A 21432-nucleotide genomic window follows, 5' to 3' on the forward strand; every position below is an offset into this window, starting at 1 on the left:
GCTTCCACACTGCCAATGAGAACTCTGGCCCTCTATTGGAGGCCACTTCTTGAAGACAAAACACGTGGAGAAGTAGTCAGCCATCTTGTCTTGGAGGAAGCATGTGGGACCAAGGAAGGGAAGGGATGGCAAGCGCGTTCCTTCGGGGGATTCTTAGCACTAACGTGTCCTTCTCGTACTATTACGACTTAATTGGCGTAACATTACAGAGTCCTTGTCATTCTACTACGATTTAAGTGTTGAAACATTACATTCTCAGAGCAGTGAATCGATCGCAACTGGACTTTTCGATTGTCTGAGAAGCCGTTTCATCTTTCATCTGCACAGACACCAATTAAAGCATATCTCTACGTGGTACTATCAAAAATCTAAATAACTCAAATAAAAACATATTAGGTGTAAAAAAATAAAGAAATCAAAATCCATCGGAAACCGTAAGCTGTAAACTCATAGTTGGTTGATTCGATTGGATGTGGCGGACAAACCTTTTACCACTGGGACAGGTTAGCGAGCTCGGGGGTCGGCCGACCTCGTCTCCGGAGATCAAGCTTTTCTTCAAATGTCCTTCTTGAAAATGACCTTTCAAGTCTATATCTGCAACCTAATCAACGTTTTGCTCTCCTTCGGCCATCGTGGGTTAAAAAAGCGAGTGGATATCAGATTTTTCTGTTAGCCGGGTGTGGCTCGGTTGATCTGCCTCGCACTGCCTGCGCTTGCAACTCACCACTTGTGATTGATACTTACTTGTGAGTCACAAGTGAATATCCAATCACAGGAGGCATATTTGTCACGTTCAAAGGGTGACAAAATAGCGAGGCCTACTGTCAACAACTTTTGATCTGATAGGCTATTACAACTGGCTATAAAATGTATTTGCCCTGTCGACCTACACTGAACAGACTGCCGCATTGTTGATTCAGAAGGGCCTCTCGCCGACTTCATACAGCGCTGATTTATTTTACGGCACACCACTGCCTGAAACCAAATGTGGCTGTGCCATGTGAGTTATTTGTTAGAGGCTCCAATATGGAGGCCCCTGTCGTCTCCAATGTGAACATCACAGTCCAAAAAGGCAATGTACAGTCTTTGAAATCCTCATGCGTAAACTAAATGTTTTTGTCCACTGATAACCCATTTGTCATCTACACATCTGTTCCAATGACTTGGTCCTGTCCCCTTAGAGGAGCTACGCTAAACCCACACACACTGATCAATACCTACTGACCAATCTGAGCCTTATCAGAACCCTACCAAATGTAACAAAAACTGTGCCTTATCAGAACCCTACAACGCAGAACTGGTCATGTTCCCAGTAGCCCACAGGCCAAAGGGAAAGAGCTTAGAGTGGCCCTGAAGACATGTGGTTAACCCAGCTGGTTTGTAAAAAGTGTATGTACTCTACTTCCGGAAATGATAAGAGCCAGGTGGACGACGAAGACAAAGGGACAGATGCAATAACATTGTAATCCATATGCATCAGTTTTACCTACACCCCATACCAAGAAAAACAATTTGGTTGAAACTGTCCAGTTCAATGATTCATGAATTAGGGAAACTAAGCAACCACTGAGCAGACGCAAACTCTTCTACTTACATCTCAAAGAGCAACAGCACGCGTCTTAGGACAAACATTTACATATTCTGGACTTGCCAACATACCTACAGGAACTTCTCACTCCCCAAACATCTGCCCGCCCCGCAGCCTCAAATAACCCAACAGCATGCTCCTCCAGGTTACTCCCACCAGGATCTGTACCATAGAAAACCACGGCTCTGGAACTCGCTCCCTGTCCAGCTGAGAATAACACAGATTCTGGAATCTTTTAAATCTCATGTCTGCCGATGCATCTTAGTCTTGGTATTTTTAATGGCTAAACCTTGATAGTTTTGAATCATGTTTTTACTGTAGCACTTTAAGATTAATATGAATGAAACATGCTCCTCAGATTTTCAATAATTTAGCCTCTAATAAAGAACTAAGAAGACACAGAGACCTTTGGGTTCAGGTACGCCCCTGATCGTTGCTACAGCTGAAAGGTTTTCTTACAAGGGTGATTTCACCCAAACAATTGTTGTGCTGGCAGACATTGCATCTGAACGGCTTTCATTTTACACCACATTTTTAGTCCTTCTTTTACTTGCAATGTGTGAATAACAGCTGGATGTGTTTGCTAGTTCGTACTATGACCAGATGTGTGGACTTTGCGGCGACTTTGACGGAAACCCCGACAACGACTTCACCAAACCAGACGGCGCTCTGGTGGCCAATGTTAACGATTTCTGCAACAGCTGGCAGACGGAAAAAGATGAGGATGACTCGTGAGTTCTTTTGCGAATTTCCCCATTTCTAATGTTATAGTACAGTATAAGCTTTTGGAATTTGAACTTCAAATGACGGCGTGGCAAAGTTGGTAGAGTGGCCGTGTCAGCAATCGGAGGGTTGCTGGTTACTGGGGTTCAATCCCCACCTTCTACCATCCTAGTCACGTCCGTTGTGTCCTTGGGCAAGACACTTCACCCTTGCTCCTGATGGCTGCTGGTTAGTGCCTTGCATGGCAGCTCCCGTCATCAGTGTGTGAATGTGTGTGTGAATGTGGAAATACTGTCAAAGCGCTTTGAGTACCTTGAAGGTAGAAAAGCGCTATACAAGTATAACCCATTTATCATTTATCATTTAAAAACAAAAGTTGTTTTGCCTTTGACATGGCAAAAATGTTTCAATAATTTGAATACATTTCAAAATGTGTTTTGTTTTCATTTCGTTTTCCTTTGCATGATTAGGTGTTCGCCGGGCACCAAACCCGATCCAGACTGCAAGCCCGAACTTCATGCTGAGGTGGTGAAACCTGAAAAATGCGGCAAAATCAATGATACTGCTGGACCTTTCCGGTAAGTCTTCAACTAAATACATATGATAGACTAATAAAGTGTTAATGATGCTATCCTCGGCACCTCACCTAGGCAAGGTCGGCGAAATAATCATCAACTGTACAACTCCAGAGGTTTTATTGTTTTTAGCCGTCTTATCTGGATGGGTGGATTAACTTGTGGGGTATTTACACTAAAAAACCCATAAAGATTATCATTGTATATCTCGATGTAAGATTACAATTATTGTTATTATTGCTTGTTCTTGAACACATGTTGTACTCTGGACTACAGTAAGACACCATTACAAACAAACTTCTGGGGACGGCGTGGCTCGGGTGGTAGAGCGGCCGTGCCAGCAACTGGAGGGTTCCTGGTTTATCCCCAGCTTTCTGCCATCCTAGTCACGTCCGTTGTGTCTTTGGGCAAGACACTTCATCATTGCTCCTGATGGGTGGTGATTAGGGCTTTGCATGGCAGCTGCCGCCATCAGTGTGTGAATGGGTGAATGTGGAAGTAGTGTCAAGGCGCTTTGAGTACCTTGAAGGTAGAAAAGCTATACAAGCATAACCCATTTACCATTTAATCCATATATTGTTATGTACACCAAGCATAAAAATGCAGATGTGCGTATACCCCCCGGCTCTATTTTTAAATATTTTTGGATGTTTTCAGGGAGTGCCTCAACGTGGTGAATCCCAGCCCGTTCTTCCAGAGCTGCGTGTACGACATGTGTCAGTTTGAAGGTCAACAGCAGGTCCTGTGTGACCAATTGCAAGCATACACTGACGCCTGTCACAGCGCCGGAGTCAAAGTCCACCAGTGGAGGTCGCCACAATTTTGCCGTAAGTCCTCATCATATTGTTTTATGATCTATTGGCAAATATCATGTTGTATTATTTATTTTGTTCAGCATTTCCAGTGAAATTACTAAAATAGCTCAAATCCTAGCATGTTAATAGTTAGCGCGCTAACACTTATGGCACAGAGCATAGATATAACTAGATATGCCACATCCCCTGTGGCGGGCTTATACTAGTGAGGACATTCCATTGTTGCATATGTCACAGAAACAAAGACAACAAGAATGCGGGCACATTGTGCCGCATACTGTTGCAAAATATGCCGTACGGTTGAAGCGATGACTTTGTTGATAATAGGTTTTCCCCCCAAAAAATTAAATGTGTATTAATGACGCATTGTTTTACGTTATCATTAAAGCAACCCGCATTGAAATCAATTGAGAAATAAGCAAGTTGTGTTTCTTTCCAAAATACAATGTATTGTATTGCATTGCTTTTAATTGGGAAGTGGCCCCCGCTAAGATGGCCGCCACTTAGGTACGTCGCTAACATTGTCTGATACAACTTGCTGACCTATCTCGCTACATCTATGGTACCAAGTACTGTATTTTTCGGAGTATAAGTCGCTACGGAGTGTAAGTCGCACCGGCCGAAAATGCATAATAAAGAAGGAAAAAAACATATATAAGTCGCACTGGAGTATAAGTCGCATTTTTTGGGGGAAATTTATTTGATAAAACCCAACACCAAGAATAGACATTTGAAAGGCAATTCAAAATAAATAAAGAATAGTGAACAACAGGCTGAATAAGTGTACGTTATATGACGCATAAATAGCCAACTGAGAACGTGCCTGGTATGTTAACGTAACATATTATGGTAAGAGTCATTCAAATAACTATAACATATAGAACATGCTATACGTTTACCAAACAATCTGTCACTCCTAATCGCTAAATCCCATGAAATCTTATATGTCTAGTCTCTTACGTGAATGAGCTAAATAATATTATTTGATATTTTACGGTAATGTGTTAATAATTTCACACATAAGTCGCTCCTGAGTATAAGTCTCACCCCCGAAAATGTAACAATCTACTGTACATGATTTTGTTTTGTTATAATATCTTCATTTAAATGAAGCATGTTTACATACGAAAGGTCACCCAAAAAAAGCTACCGAGTGTGTTTCAAATGTCCGGTCAGAGGTAGCGCCTGCATCCTTGCTTGCTGGTTACATGGTAGCAGTGTAGGTACCGTATTTTGTGGACTATAACTCGCAGTTTTTTTCATAATTTGGCCAAATACGGTACCTACACTGTTCCATGTTACCAGCAAGCAAGGATGCAGGCGCTACCTCTGGCCGGACATTTGAAACACACTCTGTAGCTTTTTTTGGGTGACCTTTCGTATGTAAACATGCTTCATTTAAATGAAGATATTATAACAAAACAAAATCATGTACAGTAGATTGTTGCATTTTATAACTCCCATAAAATGACACAAAATCATGCACTCATAACCACTTACACGGAAATATTTTTCTCACAATTGATAAAAAAACATTTTGAATTCAGGTTTACACATTTAGGATCAATTACATAAAGTATTATCATATACAGTAACATGCAGTTACACAAGGTCATGTCTTGTCAGAACACCTTCTTCAGCATCTTTTTCCCAAGTGCTGATTATGCCAATAAACCGTTTTCTATTTTAGTTTCCATAAAACAAATATTTACAATTTAAAACAGATTTGGAATCGAGGACCTATCCTCAAGGCTGTTTTATTTTTATTTTTAAGTGTTACGTTGCCATTGTTACTTTACCAAATGCACTGTATATAGCACAATTCGTTCCATCTAGCATGTAGTGGCAAAAACTGTTATAATGTGAATATTGACCATTTTCAGTGTACCTAATGTTATGGCCCATTTGTTGTATCTTTTTCGCAGAGGTTTTTTTTTTTTTTGCAAGCAGGCCCGTGATATTATTAACTGCATCTACTAGTATTGATATTCTGTCCCCTGTGTACGTGGCTGCATGACGTGACAGATCACACTGGTCCTTGGCGTTGAAAAGTGAACTCAGATGTCCTTCAGAAGGCTGTTCACTGTGAGTCTTTGTCACATAGTTTACAAGCCACAAGACTCTTCATTTTGTGAAACTGAAAGACATACCAATAACGTGTTCTTGTATAGATAAATGTTACATTCATCTCAAAACAGAATAAGAACAAGCGGACATGATACATACAATATACACTTTCAGTATTCGGTTACGTATTCCAAGAAAAATATAGAATATACTAGATGAGGCAATTCCTGAAGGGATTGCGTGTGAATGCTCCAATGCTGAAGTTGAACTGAAATGCTGATAGAATGTAGTATGAATGTAAGAATAGTTTGAATGTTGAAGAGTTAGAATTTCCAGGAAAAACTGAATTTAATTTGGAACTTGGGAAAGTGTTAGTTTGAATGTCCAGGATGAGTGGAATGTGTTGATGTTGGAATGTTTTGAATAGGTTGAAAAATGTGGGAATTGTGCAACCTGGAAAAATGTCCCCTTCATTTCAATGGGAACTTCCTGGAAATTTGGGGGAAAAGCGGGATTTTTTGGAAAATGATTGGGAGCATAAATGTCCTGAATGAGCTGAATTGGTTGGTGCTGGAATTGTTTAAATCCGTCAAGAAATGTTAAAGTAGTAACATTTTTTTTTATAGAAAAATGGTATTACGGAATTTTTTACATTTTTAAACCAACTTGTTTTTTTGTCCTGACTAAGAGGAATATTTTGACAGTGGAAATGGTTGAAATGGGTTGAAAAATGTGATAGAAGTCATTGCACTAAAACAGTTGGGGATAAGGTTAGAAAAAAAGATTGCGGCCCATGGCTATGCTGCGGCTATGCTAACGCTCTTGGGAGTGTAGAGCGATTTGGCAAAAAACACCCGTCATTTCTGTCAATTTCATGGCTGGCTCAAAGCGTGAACACTCTGTGATCACATACGACCGACAGACAATTCTGGATGTGGATGGATCGGGTCGTTATCGACTGAAAGATGCATGTACGGTGGACCTCCTCGCTAGCATGGGAATACTTCGCGGGCTACATCGAGCGGCCTTTGTAGCAGCGGAGTCAAGTGCTAGCGGTGACCGCCAATGGAGACGACGTAAGCGGTGCGAGCGGAAGCAGAAGCGGGGATGCCGAGCGGGGCTAACAACAAAGGGAAAAGCTAACCAAAGAAGCGTGGAGTTTCCGGGTAAGAAGCCATTTAAACTAGAACTATCCGGCGTCAGGCTGGATAATCCCTGCACACATAGCAATTTTCTTAGAATAAAACACAACTCACATAATGTTTTTTCTTTTGTGACCGTGTCAGAGGCAGACATACATTGTACTGAGGTAGCTAACTATGATGTGTTCAGTTTATCGCAACATCAAGGAAACAATCTGAATATCCCCGTCGTATCAATTCCTAGATATGGTCGAAACTATTTAAAGTGCACTACGCATAATAAACGCAACATTATTAATATTGCTACTTCGGATAATTTCAACAAACAATCCTCAAAACAGCCCACTACCTATAATATGGGCTTTTTAAACATAAGATCATTATCTTCCAAAACGTTATTAGTTAATGAAGTCATTAGAGACAACAAACTTGACGTCGTTGGTCTCGCCGAGACCTGGCTCAAACCAGACGATTTTTTTGCGCTAAATGAGGTATCTCCTCCTAACTATACCAATACGCATGTTGCCCGACCTCTTAAAAGGGGAGGAGGTGTCGCACTAATATACAATGAAAACTATAATCTTACACCTAACCTAAATAATAAATATAACTCGTTTGAGGTGCTCACAACGGTAATACGATAGATCTAGTGCTTGTCAGGGGTGTCACCATCTCTAAAGTTACGATACTCCTGTACACTAAAGTAATGTCCGATCATTACCTTATAAAATTCGAAGTTCTGACTCATTGTCAACAAACTAATAATAATAATAATAACTACTATAGCAGCCGCAACATTAATGCTGCCACAATGACGACTCTTACTGACCTACTGCCTTCGGTAATGGCACCATTCCCAAATTATGTGGGCTCTATTGATAACCTCACTAACAACTTTAATGACGCCCTGCGCGACACCATTGATAGCGTAGCACCGCTAAAGCTAAAAAGGGCCCCTAAAAGGCGTACCCCATGGTTTACAGAAGAAACTAAAGCCCAGAAATTATCATGTCGAAAGCTGGAACGCAAATGGCGTGCGACTAAACTTGAGGTTTTCCATCAAGCATGGTGTGATAGTTTAATAACTTATAAACGCATGCTTACCTCAGCTAAAGCTAAATATTACTCAAATCTCATCCACCTCAACAAAAATGATCCTAAATTTCTGTTTAGTAGAGTAGCATCGCTAACCCAACAAGGGACTCCTCCCAGTAGCTCCACCCACTCAGCAGATGACTTTATGAATTTCTTTAATAAGAAAATTGAAGTCATTAGAAAAGAGATTAAAGACAATGCATCTCAGCTCCAACTGGGTTCTATTAACACAAATACGACTGTATATACGACGGATACCGCCCTCCAAAATAGTTTCTCTCTCTTTGATGAAATAACATTGGAGGAATTGTCAAAATGTGTAAATGGGACAAAACAAACAACATGTTTACTTGACCCAATTCCTGGGAAACTTATCAAGGAGCTTTTTGTATTATTAGGTCCATCAGTGTTAAATATTATAAACTTATCACTTTCCTCTGGCACTGTTCCCCTAGCATTCAAAAAAGCGGTTATTCATCCTCTACTCAAAAGACCTAACCTCGATCCTGATCTCCTGGTAAACTACCGGCCGGTGTCCCACCTTCCGTTTATCTCGAAAATCCTCGAAAAAATTGTAGCACAGCAGCTAAATGAACACTTAGCGTCTGACAATCTCTGTGAACCTTTTCAATCCGGTTTCAGGGCAAATCACTCTACGGAGACAGCCCTCGCAAAAATGACTAATGATCTATTGCTAACGATGGATTCTGATGCGTCATCTATGTTGCTGCTTCTTGATCTTAGCGCCGCTTTCGATACTGTTGATCATAATATTTTATTAGAGCGTATCAAAACGCGTATTGGGATGACAGACTTAGCCTTGTCTTGGTTTAACTCTTATCTTACTGACAGGATGCAGTGTGTCTCCCATAACAATGTGACCTCGGACTATGTTAAGGTAACGTGCGGAGTTCCCCAGGGTTCGGTTCTTGGCCCTGCACTCTTTAGTATTTACATGCTGCCGCTAGGTGACTTCATACGCAAATACGGTGTTAGCTTTCACTGTTATGCTGATGACACCCAACTCTACATGCCCCTAAAGCTGACCAACACGCCGGATTGTAGTCAGCTGGAGGCGTGTCTTAATGAAATTAAACAATGGATGTCCGCTAACTTTTTGCAACTCAACGCTAAGAAAACGGAAATGCTGATTATCGGTCCTGCTCAACACCGACATCTATTTAATAATATCACCTTAACATTTGACAATCAAACAATTACACAAGGCGACTCGGTAAAGAATCTGGGTATTATCTTCGACCCAACTCTCTCGTTTGAGTCACACATTAAGAGTGTTACTAAAACGGCCTTCTTTCATCTCCGTAATATCGCTAAAATTCGTTCCATTTTGTCCACAAGCGATGCTGAGATCATTATCCATGCGTTCGTTACATCTCGTCTCGATTACTGTAACGTTTTGTTTTTGGGCCTCCCTATGTCTAGCATTAAAAGATTACAGATGGTACAAAATGCGGCTGCTAGACTTTTGACAAAAACAAGAAAGTTTGATCATATTACGCCTATACTGGCTCACCTGCACTGGCTTCCTGTGCACCCAAGATGCGACTTTAAGGTTTTACTACTTACGTATAAAATACTACACGGTCAAGCTCCTGCCTATCTTGCCGATTGTATTGTACCATATGTCCCGGCAAGAAATCTGCGTTCAAAGAACTCCGGCTTATTAGTGATTCCCAGAGCCCAAAAAAAGTCTGCGGCTGTAGAGCGTTTTCTATTCGGGCTCCAATACTATGGAATGCCCTCCCGGTAAAAGTTAGAGATGCTACCTCAGTAGAAGCATTTAAGTCTCATCTTAAAACTCATTTGTATACTCTAGCCTTTAAATAGACTCCCTTTTTAGACCAGTTGATCTGCCGTTTCTTTTCTTTTCTTTTCTACTCTGCTCCCAACCCGGGGTGGACCGCTAGCCTGTCCATCAGATGGGGACATCTCTACGCTGCTGACCCGTCTCCACTCGGGATGGTTCCTGCTGGCCCACTATGGACTGGACTTTCGCTGATATGTTGGACTTTCACAATATTATGTCAGACCCACTCGACATCCATTGCTTTCGGTCTCCCCTAGAGGGGGGGGGTTACCCACATATGCGGTCCTCTCCAAGGTTTCTCATAGTCATTCACATTGACGTCCCACTGGGGTGAGTTTTCCTTGCCCGTATGTGGGCTCTGTACCGAGGATGTCGTTGTGGCTTGTACAGCCCTTTGAGACACTTGTGATTTAGCGCTATATAAATAAACATTGATTGATTGATTGATTGAAAAAACAGGAATTCCTGGAAATGTGTTGAATGTGAAAAAATGGTTCTTTGAATTTCCAGGAAGATTGGAATGTTTGAATCGGTTGAAAAATGTGGGAATTGTGGAAGTTTGAAAATTGGATCATTCCTTTTGAATGGGGAAAATGTCCTTAAAAACTGGGAATTCTAGGAAATCTGGGAACTGTTGAAAGGGAGCACACAATTTCTGAATAGGCTGAATATTTTGACGTTGGAACGGTTTGAATCGGATAAAAAAGCTTCCCCTGTAGCTTGGCTACATTTAATGCAGTGTAACTTGTAGCTTAGCTTACTACGTCACAATTACCGCAGCCAAGTAACAAAATGCAGTCATTTCGTTGTTACGAGAGTATATACCTTCAGTTGGTCGAATCGCTGTCATTAGCGGACATTAGCATTGGGGCAAGATATAGTTACAACTTTCGAAATTTTGCAGCATCTAAGGAGCCGCGTAAGGTATACAAACAATCACATTTACTGTTTCTTTCTGTTTTTTAGCGCTGGAGTGTCCAGCCAACAGCTCGTACTCACTGTGTGTGAGCTCCTGCTCTGAGACATGTTTGGGAGTGGTAGGACCCCCAGGCTGTCAGGACGTTTGCGTGGAAGGATGCCAGTGTGACCCTGGATTCATCCTGAGCGACGAAAAGTGTGTCCCCCTCAAAGACTGTGGCTGTGTCGACGCCAGCGGGACATACCATCCTGTAAGCCTCCTTTAATGGCTATTACTCTATATGTTAATGCTACCATGTATCTACAAAAGATTGATACTCAAGTACAAGAAGAAAGTAGTAATATTACAAGTATATATACAGTATTTTCCGGACCATTGGCCGCACCGGATTATAAGGTGCACTGCCGATGAATGGTCTATTTTATACATATATATATATATATATATATATATATATATGTATATATGTGTGTATATATATATATATATATATATATATATATATATATATATATATAATTATAATGATGGTATAATGATACATGTACTTGATATGTGTGTGGCAGGTGGGTGATGAGTGGTTGTCGGAGGGTTGTAAGAAGAAGTGTTGGTGTCAAAGTGGACCGTTGATGCAGTGCTCTAACAGCAGCTGTAACGCCAACACTGAAAGTTGTCAGCTCCACCAAGGAGAGTACCAATGTCGCCCCCTAGGTATGTTGAATAATATTTTTTTACAACTTCCATCCATTTACGACCGCTTATCCCTTACAGCTTTATTTTTAGTACTTAATTCTATGAAACTTTATTTTTGTAACAACACATTATTTTGGTAATATTTCAAACCTAATTTATGACATTTTTTGTCCTTTATCTCAACTTAGTTTTTTTTTTATTGAGGACATTATTCTTTGATTAATTTGTTTTCTTTTTTTATGACTAATTCTTCTGCGTATTGATAAAGATGGATAATTAGCCTTTGCATATAAAGTGCAATGATGGGCAAGGTTGCCACAACCAGATTTTTATTGTCACGCTTTTTTTTTCAAAATCAAGAATGTATTCTCCTAACATGTTTCATAACATTACGACTTTATTCTTGATATATTGGGATTTTGTTGTCAACATATGAATAATGTATTGTCTTAACTTAATTTTGTAATACCATGACTTTGATTTCTTAACATTTCAACTGTTTTTTCCAAATACTACAACTTAATTTGTTTTCTTTATCACTGGCTTTTTTACCTTTATACACACCAAACTCCTATGTGATTACCATATAACAAAATTGTGTTCAATCCCAGGAAACGGTATCTGTTCGGTGTCAGGGGACCCCCACTACACCACATTTGACAAGCGGACCCACCACTACATGGGGGCCTGCTCTTACACCCTGACAACGCCCTGCAACTCCTCCAACAGCATGCCCTACTTCAGCGTAGCCACCCAGAACGAGCACAGGGGAAGTAACAAGAAAATTTCTTACGTCAAGGCTGTGATGATTGACGTGAACGGTGTGACCGTCATCCTCGACAAGGGACGAGTGGTCCAGGTGGGTTACTTCACTACTTGGGGGTATTTGGAGAAACAAATGCCTCTCTTTTCATTTTGATTTCCACTCGGCGACGACATTTAGTATAGCAAAAGAGGAATTTAGCTGGGGGGTGGTCAGCCCAAAAGGCATACTTGCCAAACCAACCCGAATTTCGGTGCCTCTCTGAAAATCTCCAGGGCTCACCATTCTTCCGATTTCCACCCGGACAACAATATTGCTACACCATCCTTCACTGGGCAACGTTTCCGGCTGGACAATAATAACGGCTGTATTCGTATGAACGAATCCGATTTCAAACAAAGACACAAGTCATTAGAGGTGGGGAAATAATCGATTTTTAGATGCATCGTAATTCGGATTTGGGCGATAATAGAATGGATTAGCAAACGTCAATGAGCGGTAATGGATTTATTTATTTTAAATAAAGTAATGCAGACAGTTCTAAAATTTGGCTGACTGCAGCGAGCCACCTCACCGAGAGATCGGACCAGCTTCTTAAAATTATTTGTTTATAATGTATATTCTCTGTTGTATTTACCTATATATGATCTATTCTTATTTTTTCATGCTGCCCTTTTTTGCTGCATCTGTTATACATATATATATACTGTATTCTTGTAAATGGTAATTTTTATATTGTTATACGTTGTATGTATTATATGTATATATGTTATATTTTATATTGTTATATATTATGGTACATATTTGGTCAACTTTTTACCTTTTGTTTTGGCCCTCTTTTTGTTATCCTTTTCTATCCTTTGTACTGAGCTACTGCGTATAACAATTTCCCATGTGGATCATTGATGTTTGTCTAAGTCAACGTCTTATTATTAGGCACTTCTGGCCCAGTTTTGTACACGTTTTCCTTAATTTGATAAATGTGGGAATTAATTTAACGGTTTCTTATTCCAAATGAATTGTTGTTGGGTTTTTTTTTTTATTTCAAGGGATAAACGCTTATTTAGTGAAAGGAAAATACATTTAAAAATGCATCAATATACATCAATAATTAATTTTAATCAAATCGTTAGGTGCCCAAAGACTCCCATCTCTACAGTCATACAATATAATAATTATAATCATTTCAATAACATCCTTGGCCCCTTCTGAAAAAATGCTTTGATCCACACCAATGTTTCCTCTTATGCGCACTGCTCCCTTGTCCTCTACGAACGGAAAATCTTTTCAGCGCACACAATCCAAGTCCAACTTAAACTCGAAACAAAATAAAATAATAACAAATTATTCTGAACCATTTTCAACAAGTGGTCACAAAAGATAAAGCAATGACAATCGTAAATACACCGAAACAACATCAGCTACAAAACTACTATCTCACAAAAGTGGTCCCTTTCTACTGTAATCACAGCAAAACAAACAAACTATATGTCATATTGACAGCAAAACAAACAAACTGTAAGTCGTATTGACAGCAAAACAAACAAACTGTAAGTCGTATTGACAGCAAAACAAACAAACTATAAGTCGTATTGACAGCAAAACAAACAAACTGTATGTCGTATTGACAGCAAAACAAACAAACTATATGTTGTATTTACAGCAAAACAAACTGTATGTTGTATTGACAGCAAAACAAACAAACTATATGTTGTGTTGACAGCAAAACAAACAAATTATAAGTCGTATTGACACCAAAACAAACAAACTATAAGTCGTATTGACAGTAAAACAAACAAACTATATGTTGTATTGACAGCAAAACAAACAAATTATAAGTCGTATTGACACCAAAACAAACTATGTCTTATTGACAGTAACACAAACAAACTATATGTTGTATTGACAGCAAAACAAACTGTATGTCGTATTGACAGCAAAACAGACAAACTATAAATTGTATTGACAGCAACACAAACAAACTATATGTCGTATTGACAGCAAAACAAACTATATGTCGTATTGATCGCAAAACAAACAAACTATGTGTTGTATTGACAGCAAACAAACTATAAGTTGTATTGACAGCAAAACAAACAAATTATAAGTCGTATTGACAACAAAAAACAAACTATGTCGTATTGACAGCAAAACAAACAAACTATAAATTGTATTGACAGCAAAACAAACAAACTATAAGTTGTATTGACAGCAAAACAAACAAACTATAAGTCATATTGACAGCAAAACAAACAAACTATATGTCGTATTGACAGCAAAAGAAACTATAAGTCGTATTGACAGCAAAACAAACAAACTATAAGTTGTATTGACAGCAAAACAAACTATATGTTGTATTGACAGCAAAACAAACAAACTATAAGTCATATTGACAGCAAAGCAAACAAACTATAAGTCATATTGACAGCAAAACGAACAAATTATAAGTCGTATTGACAGCAAAACAAACAAACTATATGCCATATTGACAAAAAACAAACAAACTATAAGTCGTATTGACAGCAAAACAAACAAACTATAAGTCGTATTGACCAAAACAAACAAATTATAAGTCGTATTGACAGCAAAACAAACAAACTATATGCTATATTGACAAAAAACAAAAACTATAAGTCGTATTGACAGCAAAAAAAAAACACCTATAAGTCGTATTTAAAGCAAAACAAACAAAACTATAAGTCGTACTGACAGCAAAACAAACTATAAGTTGTATTGACAGCAAAACAAACAAACTATAAGTCGTATTGCCGGCAAAACAAACAAACAAACAAACTGTTAGTCGAATTGACAGCAAAACAAAAACTATATGTTGTATTACCAGTAAAAAAACTAACTATAAGTTGCATTGACACCAAAACAAACAAACTATAAGTCGAATTGACACCAAAACAAACAAACTATGTCATATTGACAGCAAACTAAAGAAACTAAGTCGTATTGACAGCAAAACAAACAAAGTATAAATCGTTTTGACAGCAAAACAAACAAACTATAAGTTGTATTGACAGCAAAACAAGCAAACTATAAATCGTATTGACAGCAAAACAAGCAAACTATAAGTCGTATTGACAGCAAAACAAACAAACAAACTGTTAGTCGAATTGACAGCAAAACAAAAACTACATGTCGTATTACCAGTAAAAAAACTAACTATAAGTTGCATTGACACCAAAACAAACAAACTATGTCATATTGACAGCAAACTAAAGAAACTGTAAGTCGTATTGACAGCAAAACAAACAAAGTATAAATCGTTTTGACAGCAAAACCAACAAACTATAAGTTGTATTGACAGCAAAACCAACAAACTATAAGTTGTATTGACAGCAAAACCAACAAACTATAAGTTGTATTGACAGCAAAACCAACAAACTATAAGTTGTATTGACAGCAAAACAAACAAACTATAAGTTGTATTGACAGCAGCCGCTCCTTTTCATTTTCGGCAAACGACTCACACACATAGCTCAGTCAGTGATGCATTCAGGGCCTCAAAAACAGTCAAACAATTCTTCTGTTCTATGACACATTCAAGTTCTACTTGGTCATGAATAATTACTGAGTAATTATTAAAATTTTTACTAGGAATCACTGAGTAAGTGAATAATGACCTTGGTTAAATGCTCATAATTACTAATTATGAGCATCTGACGAAGGTCAGTCACGTTATCATGATGTGTTCCATGTCGTCATGTAAAATGTGTTATTAGTAGGACATTTAATAGCCTAAATACAAAAAGTTAGATATGAATAGATGAGACAGCCCCCTCAAGGTTAGCAAGTACACCACAAGGGCACATTTTGGGAGTAAACAAAAACAAGTGAGACAAAACAAAGGCATCCATTCCTCATGCGGGAATGTGGTCCTTTGAATAAGTTACACTTTAAATTCTGCAGTCGAAAGTTTTTTTTTAGACATCCTGGCACCTGGCTGCACCTAATTATCAATATGCTAACGTAAATGAAACCCTTGGTATTAAGGTCCATGTAGCTGATGTGATCAAAGCAGAACTGTCAGGGTGTGTTGGTGACGCACCCCAAGATGCAGAGAAGGCGGCAGGCATTGTGCGAGAAAACATGATTTAATGTCCAAAATATAAAAAAAATAAAGAAAAGACACAAACCAGGAACTGGAAAAAGTGAACAGGGATCCAGCAAACAGGGACTAGGAACAAAAAGACAGTAAGCTACAAACAGCTACAAACTATATAGCTTACCGCATACAGCTACACTGATAGACACGACAGGTCGGAACGACAATAATCCAGCACTGACTGGAGGGGAAGGCAGGTTTAAATAGCAGCTGGCTGATTGACACCAGGTGTGGCCAGATGCCAATTAGCCACAGCTGAGGGGACAGCACTCAGAGAGACAAACAGGAAACTGAACCAAAATAAGAGTGCTGACAGGAAATAAAACAAACACAGAGGAAAAACTAAAACTTAACCAAACTGTCAGGGACAAGCCTGACAGTAGCCCCCCTTCCCATAACGGATACCAGACGTTTTAGAAATTCCCCCAGCCCCCCCAAAAAACAGTCCAAAGTCACGGGAGGGTGGAGGGAGGACAAGGAGATGGCCACCAGGCCAAGTGTCCCTGCAACCAGCGGGGAAGAGTTAGGTGGCGACGGCGAGTTGAACGCCGCCGCAATTGGCGAGGCGGCTCGTCCTCCGGCGTGGGAGGACCCACCGGAGACGATGGTGGCGCCCTCTGCTGGCCCACCGGAGAGGATGGTGGCGCCCTCTGCTGGCCCACCGGAGACGATGGTGGCGCCCTCTGCTGGCCCACCGGAGACGATGGTGGTGCCATAGGTTGTAGACCCACCGGAGATGATGGTGGCGTCTGCCGGCCCACCGAAGTGCATGGTGGCGTCTGCCGGCCCACCGGAGTGCATGGTGGCGTCTGCCGGCCCACCGGAGTGCATGGTGGCGTCTGCCGGCCCACCGGAGTGCATGGTGGCGTCTGCCGGCCCACTGGAGATGATGGCGTCGTAGGTTGCAGACCCACCGGAGATGATGGCCCGTAGGTTGCAGGCCCACCGGAGATGATGGTGGCGTCTGCCGGCCCACCGGAGATGATGGTGGCGCCGTCCGTTGCAGACCCACTTGAGATGAGGACGCCGTCTGTTGCAGACCCACTTGAGATGAGGACGCCGTCTGTTGCAGACCCACTTGAGATGAGGACGCCGTCTGTTGCAGACCCACTTGAGATGATGGCGCCGTCTGTTGCAGACCCACTGGGGCGAGAAGTAGCTGTGCCTCCCCAGCTGCACAGCCACCCATAGCCCCCCCCTCAAGGGACGGATCCCAGGTGTCCCCAGACGGTGGGAGAGGGCTTGAAATGCGGCCGAACTCTTCTTCAATTTAGCCATTAGCGCTACAATCCTGTCAAGCCTCTCCGCCATGGAAATCTCTGCGAGGTTCGTGTTAGGCTGGATTATTATGTCAGGGTGTGTTGGTGACGAACCCCAAGATGCAGAGAAGGCGGCAGGCATTGTGCGAGAAAACATGATTTAATGTCCAAAATATAAACAAATAAAGAAAAGACACAAACCAGGAACTAGGAATGGACAAACTGGAAACAGTGAACAGGGATCCAGCCAACAGGGACTAGGAACAAAAAGACAGTAAGCTACAAACAGCTACAAACTATAGCTTACCGCATACAGCTACACTGATATCGACACGACAGGTCGGAACGACAATAATCCAGCACTGACTGGAGGTGAAGGCAGGTTTAAATAGCAGCTGGCTGATTGACACCAGGTGTGGCCAGGTGCCAATTAGCCACAGCTGAGGGGACAGCACTCAGAGAGACAAACAGGAAACTGAACCAAAATAAGAATGCTGACAGGAAATAAAACAAACACAGAGGAAAAACTAAAACTTAACCAAACTGTCAGGGACAAACCTGACAAGAACAAACGGCTACAGCAACTTATTAGAGTGGCAGATGACTCCTGAATCTCCGTATTGAATAAACATAGTTAAGGACCGATCCACTAAGATAACATGCTAATAGCGAGTTAAAGCTACAAAATTGCACGTACTACTGTACACTGGCTTGACAGTTAGGTAGTAGGACTAACTACTGTACAACCGCAACTTTTAACTTTTTGTGCGCTTCACAGGTTAATGGGTCAGTGGTGGTTCCTCCCGTCAAGTTCATCAGCGACATGACTATTTACCTCAGCGGTAAATTCATCATCCTGGAGACCTCTTTTGGATTGAGGGTGCGATTTGACGGCAACCACCACGTGGACGTCAAGGTGCCCACTTCCTACAATGGGCAGCTTTGCGGAATGTGCGGTAAGAAGGGTTGACATTTAACATGCTAATATAATAGTGTATCCATTTGTGATTGTTATGCTTTTTGGTTTTGCAACAGGAAATTTCAATGGGAATCCAAAAGATGACAACCTAAAGCCAGACAACACTCCAGCCGCTAACACAAACGACCTGGGAGACAGCTGGGAGGTTCCTGATCCCCGACCTGAGTAAGTAAAGGCTAATTTACATTCAAACTAGATCAAAACTGAAAACATATCTTAAATGAAAAACTTTACCTGATAATCTTAATGTGGTAGTGTGGTAAATTATACCGTGTACAATTTTGTTATTTGATTGTGAACTAGCATGTATTTGTATTTGGTCACAGAATCCTTTCGAGGATTATTCTATTAAGGAAATATGCCCTTAGATAGCTTCGGGTGTAGATGTCTATCACAGCTCTCCAGAGAGTGGTGGCTCCTGCCCCCAGGGCAATTGGAATCCTAAAGGAATGCAGGTTTGGATTTTAGGAGTGATTATAAAAACATTAGCAACATCTGGTAGGAAGCCCCCACAGATAGGATTAGAGGATAGAGTAGAGGAAAAAGGTCAGGGAAAAATTGACTGGCCAAACAACAAACTGGGCTTTGTCCAGACTGGCTGGCTCCAAGGCTAACGTTACAAAGAGTGGGGGTCTATGTGTTAGACAGGGGTCCATCCATCCATCCATTTTCTACCGCTTGTCCCTTTTTGGGGTCGCGGGGGGTCAAAATGTTATTGCGGGACTCGATCCCGGGTGTGATTTTTGAGCATGCGGGGTAAGGCAGGGGTGTGCAATAAATTTTTACCGGGGGCCGCATGAGCAACCCGAGCACTGCTGGAGGGCCACATCGACAATATTTCAATTAAATTTTGCTCAATATTATTTTTGATATACCGTAAAATAAATAATAATAATAATAATTTCATTTAACCTAACTTAACTTTATACAAAAGCAGATTGCTTTTGATGGTTTTATTTTTAACACTGTGGTACACAACACTTATAATAATAATAATAATAATAATACAATGCAAAAATGTCAATTTCTGCACAGGGTTAATTTCTGTCACTTTATCCTGCATCCTCTTTAAAAGTTCAAAATTTTTCCCCGTCAGATTTGGACAACCATCTGTTGTCACACCTGCCAGCTTGTCCAATTTCAGTCCTAACATGTCAAAACACGCATTTACCTCTGTGAACAAGTCATTATCTGTGGTTGTCCCTTTAATTGACTGCATGGCTGCCAGCTCTTCCGTGATTTGAAAGTCTGCAGTTATCCCACGTAAGAAGATGAGCAGCTGGGCAGTGTCACGTACATAGCAGCTCTCATCCAAAGCCAGCAAAAAACAGTCAAAGTCGGCCGTTCTGTTCTTCAGGTGAAGCTCCAAGTTTCCAGCGATGGTCTCAACCCGCCTCGTTACAGTGCGTCGGGAGAGTGACACGTTCTCAAATGCGCCCCTCTTCTCCGGGCATATCAGCGCAACAGAGTCCAATAAGCACTCCTTAATAACCTCTCCGTCAGAAAACGCCTTACTTTTTCTGGCGATTTTGTGAGAAATGACGAAACTTGTCCTGACGGCTGCATCTCTGGGGGTGTGAAATTTGGCAAAAAGTCCTTGTTGGGTTTGCAGTTTTACCATCAACGCATCAGCCTCCCTTGCGCGCTCTTCATCAAACAGATTCCGGTATTTCTCCTCGTGCTTCGTCGTGTAGTGGCGATTCAAATTATATTCTTTAAACACAGCAACCTGTGTACCACAAATTAAGCACACGGCTTTACCTTTAGTTTCTGTAAAGAAATACTTGGCAGTCCATGTCTTGTTGAAAACACGGCACTCGTCATCAACTTTTCTTTGTTTAGCGTGAGCTGACCGGGCATCACTTGTCGCTGTGCACCTTCACACACGGACATACGTCCATAAATAACACTTTTCAAAATAAAAGCAGCACAGTTGTATTGCACGCACGACATAGATGTTTTTTAAAATGTATTTTTAATTTGTGATTGCCGCTGTTCACATTCACTCACAATCAGCATGCGCATACGTCCACACGGAAGTAATACAAATAACGCTTTTCAAAACAAAAGCAGCACCGTTGTATTGCACACTCGACATAGATACTTTTTAAAATTTATTTTGTAATTTATAATTGGCCTCACGCGGGCCGGACAGGGACGCACAAAGGGCCGGATGTGGCCCGCGGGCCGCAGAATGCCCTAGTCTGGTGTAAGGGGTATTTAGGGACAGTGGTCCGAGAGGACAGGAGAAGAGTAATCAGGCCCGTCCTCTTTCTCCTGGAAGATGAAGTTCCAGTCCGAGGCTCGCGGAAACAAATAAAGCTTAGTGTTCGACATTTCCTCGTTGGCGTCTTCATGTCTCATCACCCATCGCATGGTCACTCTGTCCTGGGAGAGTGACACGATCAACAAATATACAAAAGTAGCATAATATCCAAAGTTATATTTAACCTACTCGAATAACATTTTTCTTCAGCTGTACCACCTAATTTTTGTGATGATAAAACTATTATTGTGACGCAGCCCACTTTTTCTCAACACATCGTAACATGATGTACAGCATATTATCATATTAAGTTATATCTCGTGAGAAGACTATTATAGTTACATTACCACTTTAGTCTTGTCCGTGTGCACACCTGTGTAGTTATACACAATATGGAATAAAACTAATTTGTTTCTTCATGTGGCCGTTTTAGTCATATATTATTTAACGTTTGAGAAAAAATTCTTAATTTGTGCTAAAATAATAACACAAAATAGGGTTAGTGTGAAATTGACTTATTGTGAATTCAGTTTTTGAGATGCTCTGCAATAATAAAAGTGGTTTCAAGACAGCTTCAAAGACGCGTTAGCCTTTATCATTTATGTT

The 21432-nt window shown here is 40.6% G+C and overlaps 1 protein-coding gene across 1 annotated transcript in view; it reads left to right on the forward strand.

Moving 5' to 3' along the window:
- The window catches only part of zanl (zonadhesin, like), a 167512-nt gene that overhangs the window by 85100 nt on the left and 60980 nt on the right, over nucleotides 1-21432 (forward strand). Inside the window, exons 73-80 of the mRNA XM_062064427.1 lie at nucleotides 2176-2319; nucleotides 2782-2889; nucleotides 3544-3713; nucleotides 10800-11002; nucleotides 11319-11463; nucleotides 12057-12304; nucleotides 18360-18537; nucleotides 18617-18725. Of these exons, the coding sequence (XP_061920411.1) occupies nucleotides 2176-2319; nucleotides 2782-2889; nucleotides 3544-3713; nucleotides 10800-11002; nucleotides 11319-11463; nucleotides 12057-12304; nucleotides 18360-18537; nucleotides 18617-18725 (1305 nt within the window). The remainder of the gene's footprint in view (nucleotides 1-2175; nucleotides 2320-2781; nucleotides 2890-3543; nucleotides 3714-10799; nucleotides 11003-11318; nucleotides 11464-12056; nucleotides 12305-18359; nucleotides 18538-18616; nucleotides 18726-21432) is intronic.

The sequence above is a fragment of the Entelurus aequoreus genome, linkage group LG12, assembly GCF_033978785.1.
Source record: "Entelurus aequoreus isolate RoL-2023_Sb linkage group LG12, RoL_Eaeq_v1.1, whole genome shotgun sequence".
Classification (NCBI taxonomy): domain Eukaryota; kingdom Metazoa; phylum Chordata; class Actinopteri; order Syngnathiformes; family Syngnathidae; genus Entelurus; species Entelurus aequoreus.